The sequence below is a fragment of the Epinephelus fuscoguttatus genome, linkage group LG15 (genome assembly GCF_011397635.1).
Source record: "Epinephelus fuscoguttatus linkage group LG15, E.fuscoguttatus.final_Chr_v1".
Taxonomy (NCBI): Eukaryota; Metazoa; Chordata; class Actinopteri; order Perciformes; family Serranidae; genus Epinephelus; species Epinephelus fuscoguttatus.
Window position 1 is genome coordinate 17,185,990 of NC_064766.1, and position 22,334 is coordinate 17,208,323.

The 22,334-nt window shown below is 40.3% G+C and overlaps 1 protein-coding gene across 1 annotated transcript; it reads right to left on the minus strand.

Moving 5' to 3' along the window:
• mfsd14a2 (major facilitator superfamily domain containing 14A2) lies at window positions 1-21,682 on the minus strand. The gene is made up of 12 exons (XM_049598354.1): window positions 21,431-21,682; window positions 18,225-18,320; window positions 14,892-14,954; window positions 12,103-12,230; window positions 11,851-11,965; window positions 11,401-11,619; window positions 10,415-10,528; window positions 9,327-9,398; window positions 8,110-8,222; window positions 4,991-5,088; window positions 4,487-4,644; window positions 1-3,577 (listed from the first exon to the last, which is right to left on the minus strand). The coding sequence occupies exons 1-12, from the start codon at window positions 21,512-21,514 to the stop codon at window positions 3,365-3,367; spliced, it is 1,473 nt and encodes a 490-aa protein (XP_049454311.1). The 5' UTR covers window positions 21,515-21,682; the 3' UTR covers window positions 1-3,364.
• Between the last annotated feature and the right edge of the window lie 652 nt (window positions 21,683-22,334).

Genomic DNA, 22,334 nt, shown 5'->3' on the forward strand with positions numbered 1-22,334 from the left:
TTTCATTGTACAATAAACCTTTAATAAATAGTTTGTCATTAGTTTCCCATATTTACATAATAACCACCATTTACTTATGTTGCCATACTCATTTCTTGGCTAATTTTAGGCACACAGAGAGGGGGTTCAGGCCACAAACCACATCGTACTAAAAACAGGAGTGGCTAGCAGGTAAGTCTTGAGAAATATAGAATAATAATTGCACCATACAACCAAATAGACCAAGAGGTGGCCGTCTCCTTGAGCAATAAATATATACATTTGCTGTACGTACAGGTGATTTTTGTACATTTACAGTCGTCTGCTTGGAAGCTGTACGAGTGCACGTGGGGCTGGTGCAGAATCTTACCAATTTGAGTAGGATCTGAATTCATGGGTTCACCAATGTGTTGGTCCGATAAATGATAAATTAAAAAAAAAAAAGTATGATATTGAGATTAAATCAACAACAATGGCCTCCTGTCTCGTAACACCCCCTCTGAAATAATAAAAACTATGACAGGTTAAGTCAAAACTGTCGAGGGGTATAGTGTGGTCAACATGTACAGCTTGGCTTGGAACATTCAGTGACTTCTGTTATTATCTACTGATAAATCTGGGAAATATATCAAATGTAACTAACCACGGTGAAATGCTTGTTATTAAATAGAGACTGAGACTGAAAACAGACAAGATGGACATTCGATAATTTACCATCTAGCCACGATGTTGAATAGATTCCTAAAAATGACTGGATGAAGTTTTAAAAAGCTATAAAAAAAAAAATAGCATTAAAACTCAAATGTTCAGTCAAAGAAATTAAGACAAGAGAACACAAAACAAACAAAATATCCAAATCACTCAAATGCACACATACACACACAGTATGAAAAATCACCCCCCCCCCCCCCAAAAAAAAAAAAAAAAAAAAAAATTGGCACAAAATAAATGACGTACATTTGTCTTCAGATCGATGTTAAACATCATGAAACCCACTGTTAGCTACTGATCCATATCAGGTTGTAATTTGGCTTTAAATGCACTTGAGGCATTTAGAAATTAACTTCTGGAAAATCACAATAAGGATCAATTTACCAGTTGCTGATGCAGTATGTGAAGAAAGGGAACACAGTGTCACTGATGTGAAGCACCAAAACCAGCCGCAGCCAATATCACCCACTTACTCAGACCTGCAGTTCATGTTCAACCTGCGCCACCTACTGGCAAGAGAAGTAACAGCAGCAGCTTAGACCTGAACACAGACAGGCTGATGTGTGCCATCCACAAGCAAGAAAGGTTACATCTGCTCTCCATTTAAGGTTTTACATTTTGCTACGTTTTAATTGTTAACCGGATCATATTTATAAATGAATTCTGGGACATTGTCAATGCTCTGAATGTCACTGTGTATCCTCGGACCTAAAGTGCTGTCCGCCTGGTTGCTTTGCATGTTTATATTTAGATTTCATGGGTTAGAGAGGACAAAAACTGTAATTTTAAACTGTTTTATGCTTGCTTGAACTTTTCTTTAATTCTTAAAACCGTTTTTCTTAATACCTAGTTTTTTATGAAGATATTTATTTAATGAGTATTTATTTTCTGTTTTAGCATTGATTGATTAGGATGCCTGCACCGTTATCCCATGTTTTTAATGAATAAATATACCTAATCTAAGTTGTAAGGTGTTTTTGGAAAATGTAAAAACCTAAAACACTAAAAAACAGGCGCTTTAAAGAAAGAAAAATTTGCCAGAATTGGTACAGTTGTGACCTTCCTTGCCCGTAGAGAGTGACAAACATTTTTACAGTTACCAGTCTGAACCACTGCTGAACTTTGCCCCCCGTAGGTGGTGCAGGTGGGCGTGTGCAGAACAGCTCTGAAAATGTCCAAATAGCTCCCTTTTGTGCAGAATCAAAAGCCTTTTAAAAGTGAGTTCGAGTCCAGCTCCACGAGGTGCTTCACATCTGTTAGTTATTGTTAGGGAAATATGCAGTGCCTGTTAACAACGGTTTGTATGGGAGCTTAAATGTCAGGGACTCGCTGAAACGGTTCCATTGCTCATATGACCACTGTCAAATTCTTCATCACACTTGACCTTTGAATTATCTACTGCAGCAGCATGAGTGATATTGTTTCACGTAATGATATTAAGTCAAAGACTCCGCGTTAACAGTCAGTGCCAACGCTGACACATGCTGATAGCAACACTCTAGCTCCAAGTGATCCAGAGGCTTTTAAAATAAAACCATGGTTCTGTTTAGCCTTAACCCTGATGATGGTGATACATGTCGGAAAACAAAGTAACAAGGAAGGGGATGAAAACAAAAGGAATAAAGAGTGTGTAACGGCTCCGATGGGAGCGATAGCGTAAGATTACAGAGCCTTTTCAGACCTCGGTCTTCATACAGGTTACGTAATTAATATATATATTTATATATATATTAAGTCACTTCGAGGCAACATTTGTTTCTTGAATAAAAACTTGAAGCACAGCTAGCCTTCAGTTGGAACAGAGAAAAATATACAACCCAAACTGTACTACTAATCTAGAGAATGGCAAGTAAACATTGAAAAACAGTTTCAGCTAATAAAGTGGTCTCTCTCTCTCGCACACACTTCTCTCTGTAAGAAGTGTGATATTTAAATAAAACGTGGTCTCACGAAGCTTTTTATATCTGAACTGGTTGACCCATCCTGACCTAGATTAGGCAGCGCCTTTTCAAACACTGGTTTGCAGAGAGACTCCCCTCACAGGTGTACAGTTGCTGCAGTGCATTCAGAGGAAGAACTGTGTTCCCTTCTCGGAAGCTTCGACAGAGCTGTGAGCATCAGGGCAGAAGTTAGCTTGTGAAAGACCATTAGACAAGTGCTCAACTAACTGTTTGTTACACTCTCGTAGGACAAACAGACAAAGTTGCCACTGCACTGGCTACAGAGGAATATGAAGAATCACACAGGGATTTAGTAACATTTGAGATCTACCCCACTCACACTCTAAACCAAAATCACTTCGGTTCTGTTTTGCACCAGGAGGGGGGCAAGCTGTTGTATGCTCCACTCTGTTACTGCTTTATAGAAACCAAGAATAAGAGTCCAGCTCAGCCAAGTCACACACACCTTTCCACTGCAGCCCAAAAAAATACTCAACACTCTCTTTACACAGGGTCTTTAGAGAGTCCTCACAATACCCTGCTTTAAAAAAAACGAAAAGGGGCTGCTAAGGAAGGAGTGCCCACTTTTGTGCTGTGGACACAAACACCTCTTCATGGCACTTGAGTCTGATGTGTGCCTGAGGTGAGAGTGTGTCCATGTGGTAAAATGTGTGTATCTGTCCATGTGTGCGGGGGTGTCGGGTCGGAGCGCTGTCTGCCCCCCATAGCTGTGGTTATACACTGCTGTCCTCCAGCAGTGGCTCCTTGCCCTCGGCCCCGCTGCCTTGAGGGCTGTGGGAGTGACTCTGTGCCCCGTTGCTGTGCTTCTTATAGGCGCCAGGCCTCATGCCGGGCCCCGTGTGCTCCGGGATAAACAGAGCCACCAGTAAAGACAGCAGCACTGAGCATGCACCGAACAGGAAGGGAGGGCCTGGGATGATGGCACTCTGAAGACACAACAGAAGAAATATTTTAAGTTCAGCGACAAAATGTGCATAGGCCTGTCACCATAATTCTGTTGTCGACTTATTCTACAATTTGTGGACATGACCTTGATTTTTTTGCTGCCCGTTTTGTTTACATGCATGTTTGCTCACATAAAAAGGTCATTAACAGTTTAGCCAACATGATGCACGAGTCCGAAGAATAGCTTACTGGTAACCGGCAGCTGCCATTTTGAATGAAAGAAGCAAAGTCCTGATAGTCTTTAACTTGCAAACCCCTGGTGAGGAGCCAAAAGCGTTTGTAATTTTACCCTCCAACAACTTCATCTTCTGCTCCATAAATCCACCAACAAACTGCATAGCCCCACAAACCGTCCAACCCTGGGAGCCGACACATTGGCCAGCTTATGCACTGACTGCGTTGTTTCCTGAACTTCACTAAGCTTATCTATTAGTCGCAAGAGGCATCACAAATTTTATTTATCTTTTGCCGGCCAAATTTTGTGTTAAGTCTCAGAATTTGCAATTTTGGGCAACTCCCTGTAATTGACCAGCTGTGTGTCATCGTGCTGTGTGCAGCTGAATGTTGTTTGTCTTCCACTGTAGATCCCTTGCCGTCCGGCGGCGGAGGGGCAAAGCCGAACATCACTCATCTGCACACACTGCAATGCCACGCAGCTGGTGGCACAGGTCATTGCTCTTCGACAGGGTGTACTGTACTTGCATTATTATGCTACTATATCATCACTATATCAGTGGCATAACATGGCCTCAAAATGACAATAATGACAATTTCTGGGACCACATATCCTCCAACAAACATATATCATATATCCAATATGTATTGTCTCACAAAAGTAGTTATCGCGAGAGGTATGTATGTGAAACTTGTTATTTGTGTGGTGCAACTACCTCGTCAGTGGGGTTGGCCATGTTGGGTTTGGCACCTTTCTCAGAGCCGTCTGTGTCAGTCAGCTCCACGTGGAACAAGTAGAAGACAAAACCGTAAAGAGCAGGGCCCAAACCGTTACAAAGGCCCCGGATTCCAGTAATCATCCCCTGGACAACACCTACAGGCAGAAGGATATAAACACAACACTGTCAGGAAAATCTCAAATAGATGCAGCATTTCAGTATTAACTGTCAGCTAGCAGCAGGACATCTCTGTTCAGACAAACAGGTAAACAGCAGCAAAACAAACATTTACAGATGCATGCACTTGTGTTTATCCCTCCTCTCTGTAGTGTGCAATGCTCCAGCACAGAAGGCCTCACCAATGTGATCAGACATCAATAATTTAGCTCATTTTAGACCATGTTTTACTTCGGCCTAAAGTTCGTACATAGCACTCTGTGTCAAAACAAAATCAAACACTGATGCATGATTGTTTTATCAAATAGAAAAAAAAAAAAGTACCTTGTTGATCGGGGTCTGCATTACGGGACACGATGGCGCTGATGGCAGGGAAAGTGATGCTGGACATGGCTGCAACAGCTCCAGCGGCCCACATCATCCTACAATCAACAACACACAATTGTTAAGGATTAGGCTCGCTGCAGTAGTCTGTGTTACATGGTGTTACAGTGTTCAGCTGTTGTTCTGCTTTTTGTTTTTTAGAAATAAAACCCACTTAGTTCATTACTTGTGAATTAGCATCCACACAAAGTCCACAGATACATAACCCCTCTAATTCATAAAATACAAAGTGTGTTATCAATACTTAGTCTAACGAGAGATGCTACCATTAGGAACTGAAAGCTTCTGCTCTGTACAGCAGCAGAGTCGCTGTAGATTTCACTCATGACAGGAGTAATGAGAGTTGGCAGAGAAGACAATGGTGGAGGTTTGGGTGTCAAACAGAAAAGCAAAAGCAACTGTTTGACAAGATTTGAGATACAACTTACTATCCCTGTAATGTTTTATCCACAATTTAGTAATAATCATTTTTCACTCATTCTAATTATTGGGGTAAAATAAATTGTTTGTTAAAAGTGTTTGCTTGAGCCAGTTGAATGAACGCTACACATGCATGCTTATGCAAATAATCAGGATGGTTCCACCACCACCTCATTTCGAGCCTGGGAAACCCTGAAGCCTTCAATTCATATAGAAACTAACTGTATGAATATAAAAAATGTGATCTGTAACCAAACTGCAACTATAAAACAAGTCCAAAATGTCAAAGCTAATTTTAGAAACAGCTGCACATCCCACTCTATGTATGAAATCTAAAACCACGACAATAATGGCCAGTCATATGTTTTCCGCCATCACTTGACTTTTAATGGTCATCCTAAAAGGTAGAGGCATTAGGTGTATAATGGATACTGTTTATTCCTTTTGTGACCATTGAGTCAACAAAGACAATCACCCTAATGCATAATATGGCCAAATTGACCTTTATTTAACTTAATTTCCTGGGTACTGACGAAAGCAGAGAGGAGACATGTTGTGAATGTTTTCCCTCAGTGTGGGTCCCTCTGCCTTGCCCTCCAGGCTGAAACAAGAGAAACTTGAGGAGTTGTTGTTATGATCTCACTTCAAGGGAAGTGAAACTGATAAGGTGACCTGTGTGTATGGGTGGTGGTTGTTTTGTGGAAGCAGCTTCTCCTCATATTTTCAGGTTTCGAGTGAACGAACAAACAAAAACCTTTTTTGTACAACTGCTTTCAAAAATAAAATTTGAAAGGCAATGAACCTCAATCTGTAACTTCCAAGACAGTACAATGCCTGTTGTCAAAACCTTTCAACCTTATATAGACAACACTGTACTGAAGCCTTCAAAGAGCTTCAGTTATCAGATTACAGTGTCACCACCTAGCAGGTGACAGTACTATTGATTAAGGCTGTGCTCCCCTCTAGTGGTTTGTCAAGGCATTACAACAACTGAGCACATCTAACTATAAAGCAAGAAGTCTCTGTGTCCTTCTGTGTGTCCTCTGAATATCTCAGCAAATATTCACCAAATCTACTTCACACTTGGAGAGTGTATTTCTGGGGAGATGAGGTTGTGCCTTTTTTGAATTTGGTGCAATTTGGACAAATGACATGTTCAACATTAATAAACTTTGAATAAACAAGCAAGGAGCGCTCTGTCTCTGTGTAAAGGTGAAGGCGGGGCATCAGGGCTCCACAGAGAGCAGACTGTATGCGGAGCATGATATGTCTCACCATGTATAATTCACTGTCTTTCTGATTGGGAGTAGATTTCTGGTGTTTTCTTTGCCATATTAACTTATAACCAGGGAGGAAAGGAGGCTGGAATGGGCCAGTACTCCAAATCATATGACTTGAACAGTTTTGTCCACTCTTAAATTACTTTATAGTCCTTACACTATTGAAATAAATCATTTGTTATACATTATGTCAGGTGTTTCTCATTTCTTCCTACACCATACAGGTGTTAAAAAAAAGTAATGCATGTGTTCAGGGATGCATAAAGCAGGGGGCAGGAGGAGAATAATAATAAGCTATGAAGGAAGGCACAATTTAGGTGTAGGAAGGTGGAGCTTTCAACTCTAATATACTGCTGGATAGTTTAATGAATAATAATACATCACATTTTACTGTTACATTTTGTGAGTAAAATCTGAATGTGGAGTGTAACCAGTAACATGTCCCTGTCAGGTAAATGTAGTAGAGGTACACAGTAAGGAAGTCATATATAATTGAGTTTCATATTTCAAGAGCTTTGGCAGCCTTTTGTAACTTATTTTGGGGTACGACAAGTAAAAATAAGCGACATAATTCAATTTTTCATACCTACACATCATAATGATTCTGTGGTTTGAACGTAGGTGTACTGCTCGCAACCCAAAGCAGCGCAGGATGAGTGTGAAGTTGTGTGGATGAGCGTTCTTGAGAAAAGCTGCAAGCAGCAATACCACAGGCCAAACAATAACAGTTCCTGTTCGGAGCAGGCAGGTTTTGAATGGGGACTGCACCAGTTAACAAGGATTTCCAATGGAAAAAAACAACAACAAAAACTTAGATTAAACTGATTATGATTATAGATTTTGGTTGTTATCTGGCTGGGCTTCAGGTTTTTGGAATATTATACACATCTTCAGCAGATCTGACTTTTAAATTTGTCATAAATGGGTACATATTTTATGATTTTTTTTGACATGAAAGGTTCAATTAAGAACAAATAGAAATGCTCTCTATCTTGCCATACACAAGTTAAACATTTACGCCATTTTATTACGGATGAATGAGCCACCATTAACTAATTCAGAGGCATTGTGACTTCGACTGTGGTTTTATACCATGCTACAGGAAATGATTTGACGTGTCACACGCTTCCTCCCTTCCTTGAATTATATTCACTGAGTGATTATTTCTTTGTATCACTAGTGCCTTTTGTGAAGCTTGCCCACACTATTGAACCTGAGCTGCAGATGCAGGCATGGTAGGTCCAAACAAAAACCAGAATTCTTAATCAATCTCTGGTTCATAATGTGTCGAGTATCTGTCCAGGAATAAAAGTAGTGGAAAGGTGCTTGTGTTAGAAACAAGATGAGGAGATTACTGACCAGGGCTGAGAGCCGAAGCCATACCACGCCAGCTGGAGGATCTGGAAGCCAAGGCCGAGCAGGATTGTGTTCTTGTTCCCTATGGAACGCATCAGCATCCCCAACACCACCGTCTGCAGGAACACAGCATACAGGTCATACAAAAAACCCCTGAGGAGGCATTAAGTTACACAGCAGATAGTTTTAATGATTTTAACACTCGAGTCTTGATGCTGACATAGCGCTAAAATGACGAGTTGATGGGCTGAAAATTCATCTGCAACAATATTTAAAACAAATGTGAAGAACTACTGCTTTTCTTTATCTTCTGTGATGGCAAACTGAATAACTGGGTTGCTTTGGGGACAAAAGGCAATTTAAAGGCCCTACTGTTATTTCTGTCTGCTCTGTACACACATCTATCACATGTCTGTCTATTCTATTTCTCTTCCCAAAGTTTCTTCCTTTTCCCCTGCTAAAGTTTTAGGTGGAGGTTTTCTTATCACAACTGTGGCTCTAAAGGCCCAGACACACCAAACTGACGTCAAAGAACTAGAGGTGTTGAAGGCTGCCTGCTGCGTTGCCTCTCATCACTTGTGTCATGACCAAAAAGTTGCACTTGAACAGCCGACGGCAAACCAGCATGTATGTTCTGAGCCTGAATGAGAGAAAATAACTCCCCACACCAGCAGGCAACTGTAGTCTGTACTCCTTATTCAAAACATGAAATTGGAAGACCAAAACAACAAATTCAAGGCACTAGTTTGCACATTAGCACCTTAACACATGTAGAAAGAATAAGGGGTGTTCAACATGTGCCAGCTCACAATAACATGAACAGTTACTGTTTCTACTAAATAGCTCAATGGCTAAAAAAATAATAATCTTGCGTTCCTCACTTTGTTTCTTGTCTTGTTAACTAAACTTAACTGCCAATCTGAGTAATTTTATTAACTGATGGGCTCCTCTGTCTCCGACATCTAAAGTGCCAACAGTGTGGGTCACACAGCAAAAACTAGGGCAACAGCCACTTATTGGTGGACCAACACTGACCAAAAGTTAACCGTCAGCTTAGTGTGTCAGGGCCCTACGAACGGAGGGTGGGGTATGCTGTACAGACGTAAGCGCTGTGATGCAAAATTTGATTTGACTTTAACACAAAACAATTAAGAACAATTAAGGCGAGGATGGCTCAATTTCACATGTAATTCTTTTGCAAAATTGATTTTTTTCAGTACCTGAGCTAGTATTGAGAGGATCCCCACAACAGCGATAAAGGCAGCAACTGTCTCTGATGAGAAGCCTATGACCTGAGGGTGAGAGAGCATTCAGATAACACAAGTTAGGACATGACAAGACGAGCACAGTCAGAGACAAGGAGACACCTAAAACACAGACCCATTTTCAGGAGACACAAAAGAAGAAGGGGGTTTATTTGTGGCCTCTTGGTTAGCATGTGTTGTTTACTATTTCACAACAAAAGGTGCGCCTCTCCTTTTCCCCCTTGTATTTAGGTCAAATATGCTCTCCTTTATCTCCTTCAATACAAGCAGCCGCATGAGTAGGGCAGCTGCAAGGTGTGTATAATTTATGATAATAAATGTGGAGAGATATATGATAAAGCAACTTCGGCATAAAGGGGACAGGATGGCGTGTAGAGTAATGTTAGCGCTAACGCTCCACAGCTACAAGTCTGTCTTTTTCAAAATGGTAGCAGCAGAGACTGTGTGTGTGTGTGTGAGCGCGTCACACTAGCCCAACTGGTTCATCAGACACTATTTACACAAACTAAACTATCATCACTTGGAGCAGTTTAAAAAAATAGATAACATCTTGTCGGTTCATCTCGAAGCTTCCAGCTGCTTCCAGATACTTCTGTGCCGCTGCGTAAGGACAGAGACCGTCTGTTTCTGGCTACTCGTGTTGTTGGAATACTTTGGTTTTCCTGTGGTAGCATTCTGCTGAGACAACTAATGAGTTTGCTCTACTTATTCACATGCTGAAATCGGCTACACGGCAAACTTGCTGATCCAATCTTAAAGCGATGGAGGAAAAAGTGTGTGTGTTGGGCATATCTTGCCCCTGGTTGTACTGAGATTCTTCCCTGAGCTGCAAAACAAAAGTGTGATGGTACAAGATACAGCATGCATACAGCTGTCAACAGAGTTTACAGTTTAATCCTTAAATAACAACTCACATTTGGATGAGTAGGTGCTTGGCATGTGGTAGAAAGTGTGCATGATGTGTGTGAATAATGTTCATGTGTATAATCAGGTTGTTTTTGTGGTCTTTCTGGATTGTGTAAGCAGGAAAAGCAGACTGTTACCTGTCTGAGATAGAGGAAGAAGCTGGAGTACTGGCCGGCCTCGGGGAGGTAGGAGAGAAACACTGTGATGCAGATGAGGAGCACTGTGGAGTCCTGGCCCACCTTACGCAGAGACTGGTCAAAAGAACAGCAAGAATGGTTAAGCTTGTTGCTGCATAGCTACGTGATTTAAAACATGAACAATGTCAGTGGCATTTTTGATATATTGACTTATCAGTGTCTCCTATTAAGCCTAAATAAAAAGACACCTCTGCTGCCAAATGTCCTGCCATAATCACAGTGAGTATTTTAACTGCCATGTGAGTAGGACAAGGCCTGTGGATTTTGGAATTTTGTCCATGATTTTGGAAGCAAATTATGAAGGGATCTTGAACAGGTAGAATGACTACAACAAACAAAATCTGTTCGATGTACATCCAATTTTCTTTGCCAATATACAAATTTAGGCAGCAAGGCGGTCCAAAATCATCTCATCAGATCCACACACACTGGCAGACACACAAATACCACCACAACAGATGCAAGAAACAAGACTACAGTTGCTTTTTGTCTTATAAAGAACCATGTAATCCCTAAAGCTACAGTATTAAAATGTATTTATTACAAATAAGGGAATCTGATTATGCATCATGGCACTGCTATGCAGGCATTAATGACTGAATGAAAGAATTGTGTTGATTTTTTTTCCGAGATTGAAAGAATGTATCTGTGGGCAACGTGCCCTTGCACATAATTTGCAGCACTATCAATTGTGTTCCCAGCATGACGCTCTTTGTTAAAGTGGAATACATTAATTTTTCAGATCTAATTTACTGTGAAGTTAAAGCTTCCACTCAGTATGTTAACCTTAAATCACTATCTAGCCCAACATGTTTTAATACCAATAGATACACTGATATCTGATGAAACACACGTGATCAACTGCTGTTTGATTGGAAACAACCTGTGCACGACACTAGGTCAACAAACAGTATGTTGTTGCCTACCGCAAAGGGGTCTGCCTGTTCCCAGGAGATGGGCGCTCCCCACGATGCTGGCCTCATTTTCTCCGGCAGCGACTCCGGTACAGCCACCAGGATGAAGCAGATGTCAAGCAGGGCAATGGCCGTGGCCAGGATCACCACCAAGGTGTCACCATAGGCCACAGACAGGTAAGCTCCGATAGCTGGGCTGGTAACCAGGCTGGCTGCAAAGGTAGCTGATACCTGGGGGGAGGGAGAGGCAGAGCTGAGGTGAGAAAAACAGGAAGCGATTGATCTTTCATGCAGTTATCTTTATGGACTGCTGTGACGATTGTGAGTTTTGAAAAGTGATTAACAAAATACAGATATGTTTCTTCACTGATAATTGCCTCCTTGGATTTCATAATCATTTTGGAGGGTGTTTTGTGACACATATTTTAAAAAGGGGTCTGTTTTGGTGAACCATCTACTTACCAAACCATATGCTGTGCTCCTTTCATGCTCCTGCGTGATATCCGCCACATAGGCAAAGATCACAGAGAAAGTAACGGCAAAGACGCCGGACATGGAGATGACTGCAAAGTACCACCTAAAAGAAGAAAGAGTTTGGTTTGTGAAGTTTTGTTAATTGGTCGTTTTGGGGCTGTAGCTTGTTCTGTTATCAGCACAGGATAAGATGTCACCTGACTGAGTAACTGCACAGAGTTGTCATTGTCTTGGACTCACCATGGGCTGATCTTCATCAGTGGAATGGGTGCACACGTGAAGAAGACCGTTAGCAGCAAGAAGGATTTGCGTCCCCATACGTCTGACAACGCTCCTATCAGCGGAGCACTCAGAAATGATAATAGGCCCTGGAGAAGATGGAGAGGGGAAGATGGAGAGGACATGGGACAGAAAAGGAGGTGGATGTGTCAGAAAAGTGCTGTAAATGGCTAACTTCAGTGAGGTTACCACTCATTTCGAATATGTCATGCACACACTCTGTCAACACAGCCAGTTTTGAAACCTGCAGGTTTGGTAGAGGGCAATGTACAAAACCTAACTATAATCTATGCATGATACTGGCTTTACAGCGAACTCTCAAGTGTGGAAAATTAACACCAGTCACACATCTCAGCTTTGCCCCTAGGATCTTTTCCAGCAGTGGTGCGGAAGTGCTTTAGTTTTATTTTGCACTGCTGAAAAATTTAGCATGTCTGCTTACACAAAAGGCTTTACACGCAAATTTGTACACAGTTGTAGATGTCAAATGACATTTGATAAATTGCTCTCCATGCCCTGTATGCTGCATGCCGCTCCTACATGCGGGGGCAGATGTAACATCTGACATCTAGTGTTTAATCGATGTTGTTAATCAAACTATGCTTGTAAAAACAAGTGATGAGTAGTAACAAGTAGAACATAGATACAAGTTACCTACACAGAAATGTACCAAAATAGTTTAAGAGGTTTTTTAGTAATGAAATCAAAACCATAAAATACTACAATTGATCCCAGACTCCCATAATCATCCCTGCATGTCAAGTCGCAGTGACAAAATGACTCAAATCCTGGAGAACTGCAGATGAGAAAAAGCTGGTCTACATAAAGATGCCACGTTGGTCGTGTGGGCAAACTACAGGACAAAATAAAGTGTGTACATGTAAACACTATCAGAAAACAAAAGTGTATTGCAGCCTCTACAGAAGTGCTCAGTGTGGTGTGTGTGTGTGTGTGTGGCAAGTGAGGTTAGAGAGATGTGTGTCTGCACTCAGGACAGGAAGGTGGGCAGGATGTCAGGTTAGCAGTAAACCATGAATACAACAGTGAATGTGTGTGACCTACAGTTTGTCGTAACTAGACCAGTGATGTTATTTTAGTGCGTAGACACACTGTCGTGTGGGTTTTGCATTATCTGATCAGCATTCAAACTACTTCGACCTATTGTCGGCTGATAACAAGTTGTAGCCGATCGATCTGAGCACCCTTATATGGGGGTGCTCAATTTATAATCCTTGCTTGTCCCCAACTCTGGCTGCTTGAAGTAGAGATAGTGAATCGATAGAGTATGGTGAGAGGTTTATATGGCAGTGGTGCTATTCATATGCCGCTAAATACAAATGGGGGAAACACAGCATCTAGAACTCAACAACTTGCGCTTTCATTTGTCTTATAGGCATACTGACATGAAGGCAATCATTATCCTAACAATTATTTCTATTGTTTGGGCAATTTGAAGTATTTTATATGGACTGTGAAGTCTGGTATCACTGGGCTATTGTAGCTGGCAGACTGGAGAGAAAAGATTTTCCTAATCTAAATAAAGACAAGAAAAAAAAGACAAAAACAAAGCATATAAGGCCTGCTGGTGGAAGGTTTGCTTTAAAGTAAAATCTGTTAGGGTGGGACATGCTGACTGACACATGAAGGCCAGAAACACAAAGGTCTTATCTTGATAATAAAAGAGTTATTTACTTTTTTTGGAAGGTTCATTTTTGTGTGACCACAAAATTGTATATGTCATCATAAAAATACTTAAAAAAATCTTGATAACAAAAATGTTGTTTCTCTTTGAAACATTTATTTAATCTTTGTCAATTTAATTCTTTATATTGAATAATTTCACCCATTATATACATGTTATATATATATCGTTGAATATACATTAATAGAATTTTATGATTCATTGATATGAATGAAAGTGGGCTGAAAATATATTGATGTCTGTAATCTCTTTTGTCCTAATTAAAAATATTTGTACAATGGGTGGTTTTTGGTGATTATTAATAAGTTTACCCACTCAAATAAGCTGTTTCACAGAGTAAGTATTTCTTGCTCAGACATTAACAGTCATAATGACTAGAAAACAAAAAATCTGAAATAATTACAAGTGCGAACTCTCAAGCTATCCCTAGACACACTTCCCTTCTCCTGATTAAAGACCATCAAGGTGCACTTGACACACTTCACCCTTCATAGTGCCTCTATGAGCTGTTCTGTGGCCAGCTGGGGAACCTGCTAGAGTTACTGGACAGCTTGCAGGTGTTAACATGTTACCGCATTGGTGTCAAGGAGGGCGTCGCTGAACATGAGCACACATGCTCAGCAAATCTTCCAAGGGCAAATAAAAGCAAGACAAACTGGCTGAAGAAGAATGTTCGTTATCAGGGCCTGTAGTAGTAAAAACCCAGACAGCACACAGCTGCTGACATGCCTATTTGTATGACTTCATGTGACCAGAAAAATAGATTTAATATTTGATTAATCTGCAAAAACAGTCATATAAAGAAGGTAAAAATTCTGTTATTGCTCATCTATTTCTTGTGAATAATTACAGATCAACTCCACAGTGCCCACAAATGTTTGCCCTTCCATTCATTTAAAGTCATTACCTTTTGTACAACACAAAGATATTGCTTGCTATTGAGATAATGCAGCTGGAACTGTGCTTTTGGCATGTGTTACCGTTACACTGCCGTCATGGTAGATTAAGCATCAACGTCTGTATCTGTTTGTGTGTACTGTTGTCTTACCTTGACACCATGAATAAGCCCATTCATCAGGAATGTGTGCTGGGGGAATGTCTGGTGTAATACCTGAACAAAACACACACAGATAACACCACATGAAATCACTTGACCCACACATACTGCATCACATTTCAAACAATGGCCGACACGGGTTTATGTACTTTTCAGAGTTAAACTACAGCCAGGGAGGAAAACAAGTTTGACGCCACATGACAAAAATGTACCAAATAATAGAACTGAAATTAAGAGAATAAACAATTAATTAAATCACTGAGGCCTGTGGCAGAACACTAGAAAACATAGCAAATCAAATATTGTGCATTGTACAGATCTACATTGAACATAAACAGCTGATTTTTTTCCTGAGTTTTCTGAGACCTTCCACAGGGATATGACGTACATGTTGAGAATCATTAAACTAGTCTGGTTTACTTTGGTTTTATCCTGCCAAAAAACTTCTACACGTACCAATGTAAAACATGACAGTGTTACACACAAAATTGATGCTTGACACAGAATAAAAATAATTTACAATGCAGGCCTGGCTGCCCCCAAATCATGACAGTTTGCTGGGCCCTGCTACTTTACTTGAGACATGCAGATCATAGCATACAGTATTAGTCATTATGCAAATTGTGTATTAGCACTGATCCCAAACATTTTCATGGACAAAATTTCAAAACTTTTCCATGACATTTTAAGGACCCATATTAAAATTTTCCTGACAATTCACAATATATAATACGGACATTTTTCCATCTCAAACTGCAGCACAATTAGAAGTAGAAGTGGGGCATAGAATAAGTACAGTATGGAAACTTTGGTATTCACGGCTCTACATGTTAAATCAAACTGTAACAACATTAATTTCTCTTATTCAAACATATCAAATTCAAACTCCACCAAATATGATTCCAGCTAGCTGGCATACATTGATTGAGAGACAGAGTGAGAGTGGGGAGAAAATTAAGAAAGGTACGTGATAGTAAACAAAAGCTGTCACACATCAAGAGCTTAGTGTAAGAGCTACGGAAAATAAATTTGCCGTTACATTATATTACCTGGAAAGTTATCTGTGAGCACACAGACACGCTCCACACTGAGCGATAACACTACAAAAGATAGAAATTCATCAGGGAAAAAAAAATGTAAAGTTGTAGTTCTTCTTACATCTGACACACAATCTCACATTTTCCGCTGTTTAGGCAGTCAAGTGACCTAAACAGCTCTCACTTTTGGTCTGTACTAAGTGGTGTCATGGTTACAGGTGACATCCATTCATCCAGACTAGCTGCAACAATGAAAGAGTAATTTTACCTGTTACAAATGATGTTCATTTCCCTCTGCTCTGTTGAGGGTGAACATTAAGTCTTTTAGTAAATATGATTTGTCAAACAGTCAAACAGTCCGAGTGCAGCCACAGAGACTAGAGAGCTCATTCAGTTTTCATATAAGGACCTAAGGATACTGAGTAGCTGAGTAATATCAGGAAGCAAAATAATCTCAAGTCTTTGTCAGATTTCTCGTGGTTATACCATCATGTTACAACATTTAACTTACAGTAAAATCCGGTTCTTGGTTTTAGTCAACACACTGCTTTGCTGAGAAACTGCTCTGTTACCCAACTGTGGTTGGAAGTACCCAGAGTGCGTACCCTGTCAATGCTGCACAATCCTCTACATGTTATCTTAATTGTAGGAAATGTTTACAATTTTCTTGACTCTGAAATTGGCAGTTTGATACTTATTTCCATCAAAAATAATGAAATAAAAAAGTTTACTCTGTAAATACAGCCTTTAAAAAGTGGACTTTAAAAAGCTTTTCCTATAAACACATTAAATGGAGAACTTTTCTGTTTTCAATGCACAGTTTATCACTGCTGTCCCAAAATAAAACGAACCATTGTTGAGAGTATTTTAGAATCGATACAGCCAGACACTGTGGTTCCTACAATACTGTATCTCTGTGATAATACAGAGAGGAAGGGGATTCAGACAGTCAAAATCTATAGTTCAAAGTCCATAACAGTCAGTGTACAACAAGTGTGGAGCACCAGTGTCATTGACACTAGTGTGGGAACATGAAGCTTTGGTTAGTGCGTGTGGAGCTTGACTGAGACGGAATAACAGGATCTAGTTATTGTTTAGGGGTACAGAGGGAAAGCTCGTGGCATGGCTAAGAATCTCCTCTCTCCCACTGGGAGTCAGTTACTCAACTCACACAGACTGTGAATGCCTAGTGACGACTGTTGCTGTTGGATACTAATGAAGCAGTGTGCTCATTGGGAGCAGTGAAGCAGTCCCTCTCATCTTCAGGCGCCCTCTGATTAGTCCAAAATGCAAATCCTGCCTCCGCCCAGGGATCTTGAGGGCAACAAACCCCCAGTAATTAATGCTTTACAAACCCCCAGTAATTAATGCCCAACAGTTACAAATACAACCACCTCTTCAAACAAGACACTGCTGAAAAGCATGCGTTGCATAAGCCTGTCTGGTTTACATCATGTGGCGCACAGATGTTGGCTCATCATTTGTTTGACATATCAGTTCCTACCCAAGTCATTCACATCGGTAGAGAAAAGGTAAAAAAAAACAAAACAAAAAAAAAACAACTGGACAGGATTCAGTAAATACCTTGCTTAGCTTTAAAAAAAAAAAAAGAAAAACTACTGTCAGAAAAATGAAAACTATTTATACACAATCCCTGCTGGTATAAAATAAAGCATGTCATCATTATGAGTCATCTTAGCACTTCGCTTACAAATTAGATCTGTTTTTGAGGAAATGACCATCTGTGTTTTTAAATACTGGCTGATCACTTTCTCGTGCCAACGTTTTTAAAATACACAGGTTAAAAAGAAGAAGAGCCCTTAAATAATGCTCTTCAAATTGCCTGTAAGTACATAAAACATGCCCCTCTGCAGTGCACTGAGGTGAATGTGTGGTGTGGTTTGCCTGGCCGGCATATGTGCTGTGTGGCCTGACAACACAAACCACAGAACCCCTGATAAGCCTTTTCCACAATGAACTGGTGCTCAGACAATACGACTGTTTGATGCCCTTTTCATATTTCTTAGTCCATTAGCGCTTGGCAAAACATCTGCCAACACATAGGCACAAAAAACAAAACTGCGTCACACGGGGCCTTGCTCATTTGATTAGGAATTCAATCATTCATAGACACTGATGGGCCTTGTGTGATTCCAGTCAATGGGAAATGCCACTCTTTGGCTGGGTTTCCAGAGAGGAGAGGTGTAGGCGTATGAATATATTACTAACCGTTATGTCAGTTTACATAACAGTGTGTGTGTGTGTGTGTGTGTGTGTCCAGGCTTACCGTGAGCATCGGGGTGGTGAGAAGACCCCATGCAAAAAACTCCAGGAAGATGACAACCACAGCATGGTAAACACTGGGTTCACCGATTCCCTGAGGCTGGGCGGAGACAGACAAAGACACATACAAATAGAAAGGGGATTAGCTGAAAGGCAACAAACATTATAACATGCATCAAGGTGCCTGTAAAAGGTAACACATTAACAAATCGAACCTTAAACTGAGATCTATTTCAAAGCCAGACTCTGCATCACCTGATCCTGAGGGACAGCCCACAGTTAGGTAAGAGTGAGTAAGAAAATGAAACCGTTTTTTGCTCCGAACGTTTGGACGAAATACACTAGGGGAGGTTTTAATTAGCCAATACAGTGCTAAATGTTGAATTAAACAAGCCACCAATCATGTTAGGATTGCTGTGACTACTTTCTTCCCTTTAATTGAAGTTCTAATTTATATTTCCTCCATAGAGCTATTGACACCTGCTCATGGGAGACAATCACTCAGATGATCGGCAGTTTTACATGCACACAAATAATGTAGTTACTGTCAATAAAAAGATGAAGGGAATATTTTGCATAAGGAATTTACATGATTCATGGCAACTCCTTTAAGATGAGTTCACAAACTGCCTGCTGTATATATGTTGCCAAAATCAAGCGGTTTTATTTGTCATTGCTATAAGCCATTCTGCTTTTTTCCCCCACCAACTTACTACTTTCAATTATTCTAAAGCATGAACTTTGCCGTGCCTGCACAGTATCGAAATTGAGGATTCAAATCAAAAAGCGACTAAGCTGCATACATTCCAAGACAAATTTAAAAGCATGCGATCACTGTGGCTCTATTAATCCAGTCCTACTTACACTAATTACAACATTAATGTGAGCGAGACAAGGTTAAGCTGTTTACATGACATCTGCAATATCAGCTACATTGCCTTACTCTAACTGCAAATGAATTTTGCTTAGTGCTTGTAAATGCACAGACTGTGAAGCAAGAGAAGAGGATTACTTTAATTTCACATTTATAAAGTGTCACCTGTGACTTTGTAGCCTATTTACTGGTACAATATTTTATAAAGAAAAAAAAGATTTACAATTCGTTATTATCAAAATTCTAAGTAATAAAGTAAAGCATTACATTTCACAGCCAGGAACCAAGCTGTCTAATCTAACAGGTAAAATAACTAAACATTCTTAGATATAGGTTGCTGGGTCACTCTAAATACAGAGCTTAATCTAATTAGAAAAAAACAGATAGACACCCCTTTAACTTTAACACAAACCCACTCCCTAGAGAAGAAGTCACTTTACTGTTACACAGTGAAATCAATTTAAGTCTGTAAGGTGAAGACAAAGTGTGATGGCGTAAGCGTGGATGCTGAGCAGGGTCTTCTGCAGGAAACACAACAAGGTGTGACAATTGTGGAGACTGTAAATAGGCCAGGGCCAACTTAACAAAGATACTAGTTGCTAGTTCACTCGCACATGTGGTTTGACATTTCCCCACAAGGAGAGGGTGAAAGCACCACAGACAACCAGTCTACACATCTGGGTATGACTGACTGGGGTGCAAGTGGCAAACCAAAAGAAGCTCCCCCCCCCCCCTTTTTGTTCCATGATACGTCTATGATCACGCCACCTGCCTGAGTGAGAAAATGAGGAACAATCTGAAACTGCCTTACAATATGGATGTTGCAACTTCCTTTCCACTGAAACAACAACCAGCTTCATCTCTAGAGACCACATTTTACTATTGACTTGTGAGCGTCTGAGCCTATTAGGTCATTATGAATGGATCATGGGTTAGATGTTGAAAGTGAATTCTTAATGGCTGAGTGGTCAGACCTAGCTGCAATAATGCAGTAAGGCAATAACAATGATCTCAACTAAGGACCCCATCAGGAGAGAACCACATCATGTCAGGTGTTTTTTCCTACAGACACAAGGCCATCATCAGGATGACCAAACCATGACTGAGGGAAAACAACAGTTTCTAGTTCTCTTCATTAGGATTACAAATCTGTGTGTCTTCATATGGATACCCAGCATGTTTGCCATAGCTGTCCAACTGATTACATAACCAGCATGGATGCCTTGTTGTATTTATAACGATCCTACCATTCTCACTCTGTGCCAACACTCTAAATTTGGGACAATCATCACTTTCACCATCTAAATGTTACAAACTACCAGAATCAGAGAAGACATAATAGTTGCCCAATTGATCTGTCTATTGAGGAAGTTTGATGCTTCCAGGTAAGTGCATAATATCACTATGTAGGATGGTTTCATACCTGGACTATAGGTGTCAATGACCCAAAGAAAGGACTATAAATGTGTCAGAAGCAACGAGCCCTGACTGATATTTAACCAATCTTTAGCACCATATCCCCCAACAGCCATTATATAGGCTAGCTAGCTATAAGAAACGTTACATTACCCGGCTGTCTTAGCAGTGGTAGTCAACATTTAAGCTTCCCTGGTATGTTGACTTAAATGTCATGTTTGCTTGTTTCAACTAGCATAACTAACCCATGTTTAAGTCTTGCCTTCGCCCTTTTACAAACCACATTATTGACTAACGATATCTTACGTTGCCTGACAAGTTACCTAACTTTGTCTCTTTAACAATTAGCTAAGTACCAGTACCAAAAATAGCTTCAAGCCTTTATTAAATTATCCGTTTGTTGCAACAGGCTAAAAATAACCCCAATTAACGTTTAACACATATGCTAGTGAGCTAACTGTTAATGTTAACCTAGCCCCAGTTTGTGCCTGATAGTGATGCACTGTCACACGTAAATTCTACAAGACTTTAGTAAACATGAGAAGCGATTAAACATTACATGTTAGCTTATGTTGGATGAGAGAATAGTCGTGGTGTCTGAATTACGATGGAAAGATAAAGAAAAACACAGCCAGCGTTGACATTAGCCAGCTAGCGTTACCTGAGCTGACGTGTAAACGACTAGCAAACGTAGGCCGCTAACATTAGCCAATGCTAGCTCGGTTAGCTAGGCGGACCCAGCTAACGGTTAACATTATCGCCAAGGGAAACCCTCAAACACAGAAAGCTATCAACAAATACCGGTAAGACTGATACATTTTCATGAAATACACAAGGCTACTGACTAACTTCGGCGGCTGAGAGCCAGTTTAGCTCCGCGGCAAGCTGAGTTAACGAAGATAAATAAATATTTAACTCACACTTCCTCCATCTTTTATTATAATTTTCTTTGCAAGAAGAATGCTGCGGTTCAGCCGCTTTTTCTTCTTTTTCTCCCCCGTCATTGTTAACTTATGTCCATTCTTGATGTCAGAGGGTCATCGTTGCACCTATCAAAACTAAAACAATCTACTGATTTCGGCTACAAAGCTCATAACACCTCGGCAGTCCGCTACAAGCAGCTAGCAGTGAGCTAACTAAATGATGATTTCTCATCCCATTCCCCACCTCACTTCAACCCGTCTTCCTGAACTACATGTGGACCCGCCCTTCCATTGCAACGCCGCTCAGCGATTGGCTGCATAATGAGGGCGCAAGCCCAAACTGTGCGTCTGGTTGGTTCAGAGAAACGTTGGGTGCTATTGATCCTCCAATCGGGATTGGAGAACATCACACCGCGGGTTCGGTGTTCAAAGAGGAAATCCGTATATGGTAAGTAGCTGTGTTTATCAAGAAAAATGGACAAGATGTACAGCTATTGCATAGAACCCAGTAAAAACAATACAGTAATAGACAACGCCTTTACTAATTATTCAAATGCAAAATGGAGGGTTGCAAGTCTTTTAGTCTCTGTTTTATTCAGTCTTTTATTTTCAGATTTGTCTTAAAATATAATAGTTTTTGACTGCAATAGAATTTCCTTTTCTGGTACCTGCTACTTTGGAACAGCCCACTCTATGATTGCACTATTTAAATATGTAAATGTGATATTTTTGTTCCTGTGCTCCCTTTTTATGCAATTCTATTTATTCTTACTGTTATTATTATTACTATTTTTAAATAATTTTAAGTCTTTCCTGTCTCTTATTTGCCTCTTTTAATTTTTTTGGCGTTGTTTGTAGATAGAAAACCTTTTATTAAGTCGTCCTCTGTCTACAAAGGTAC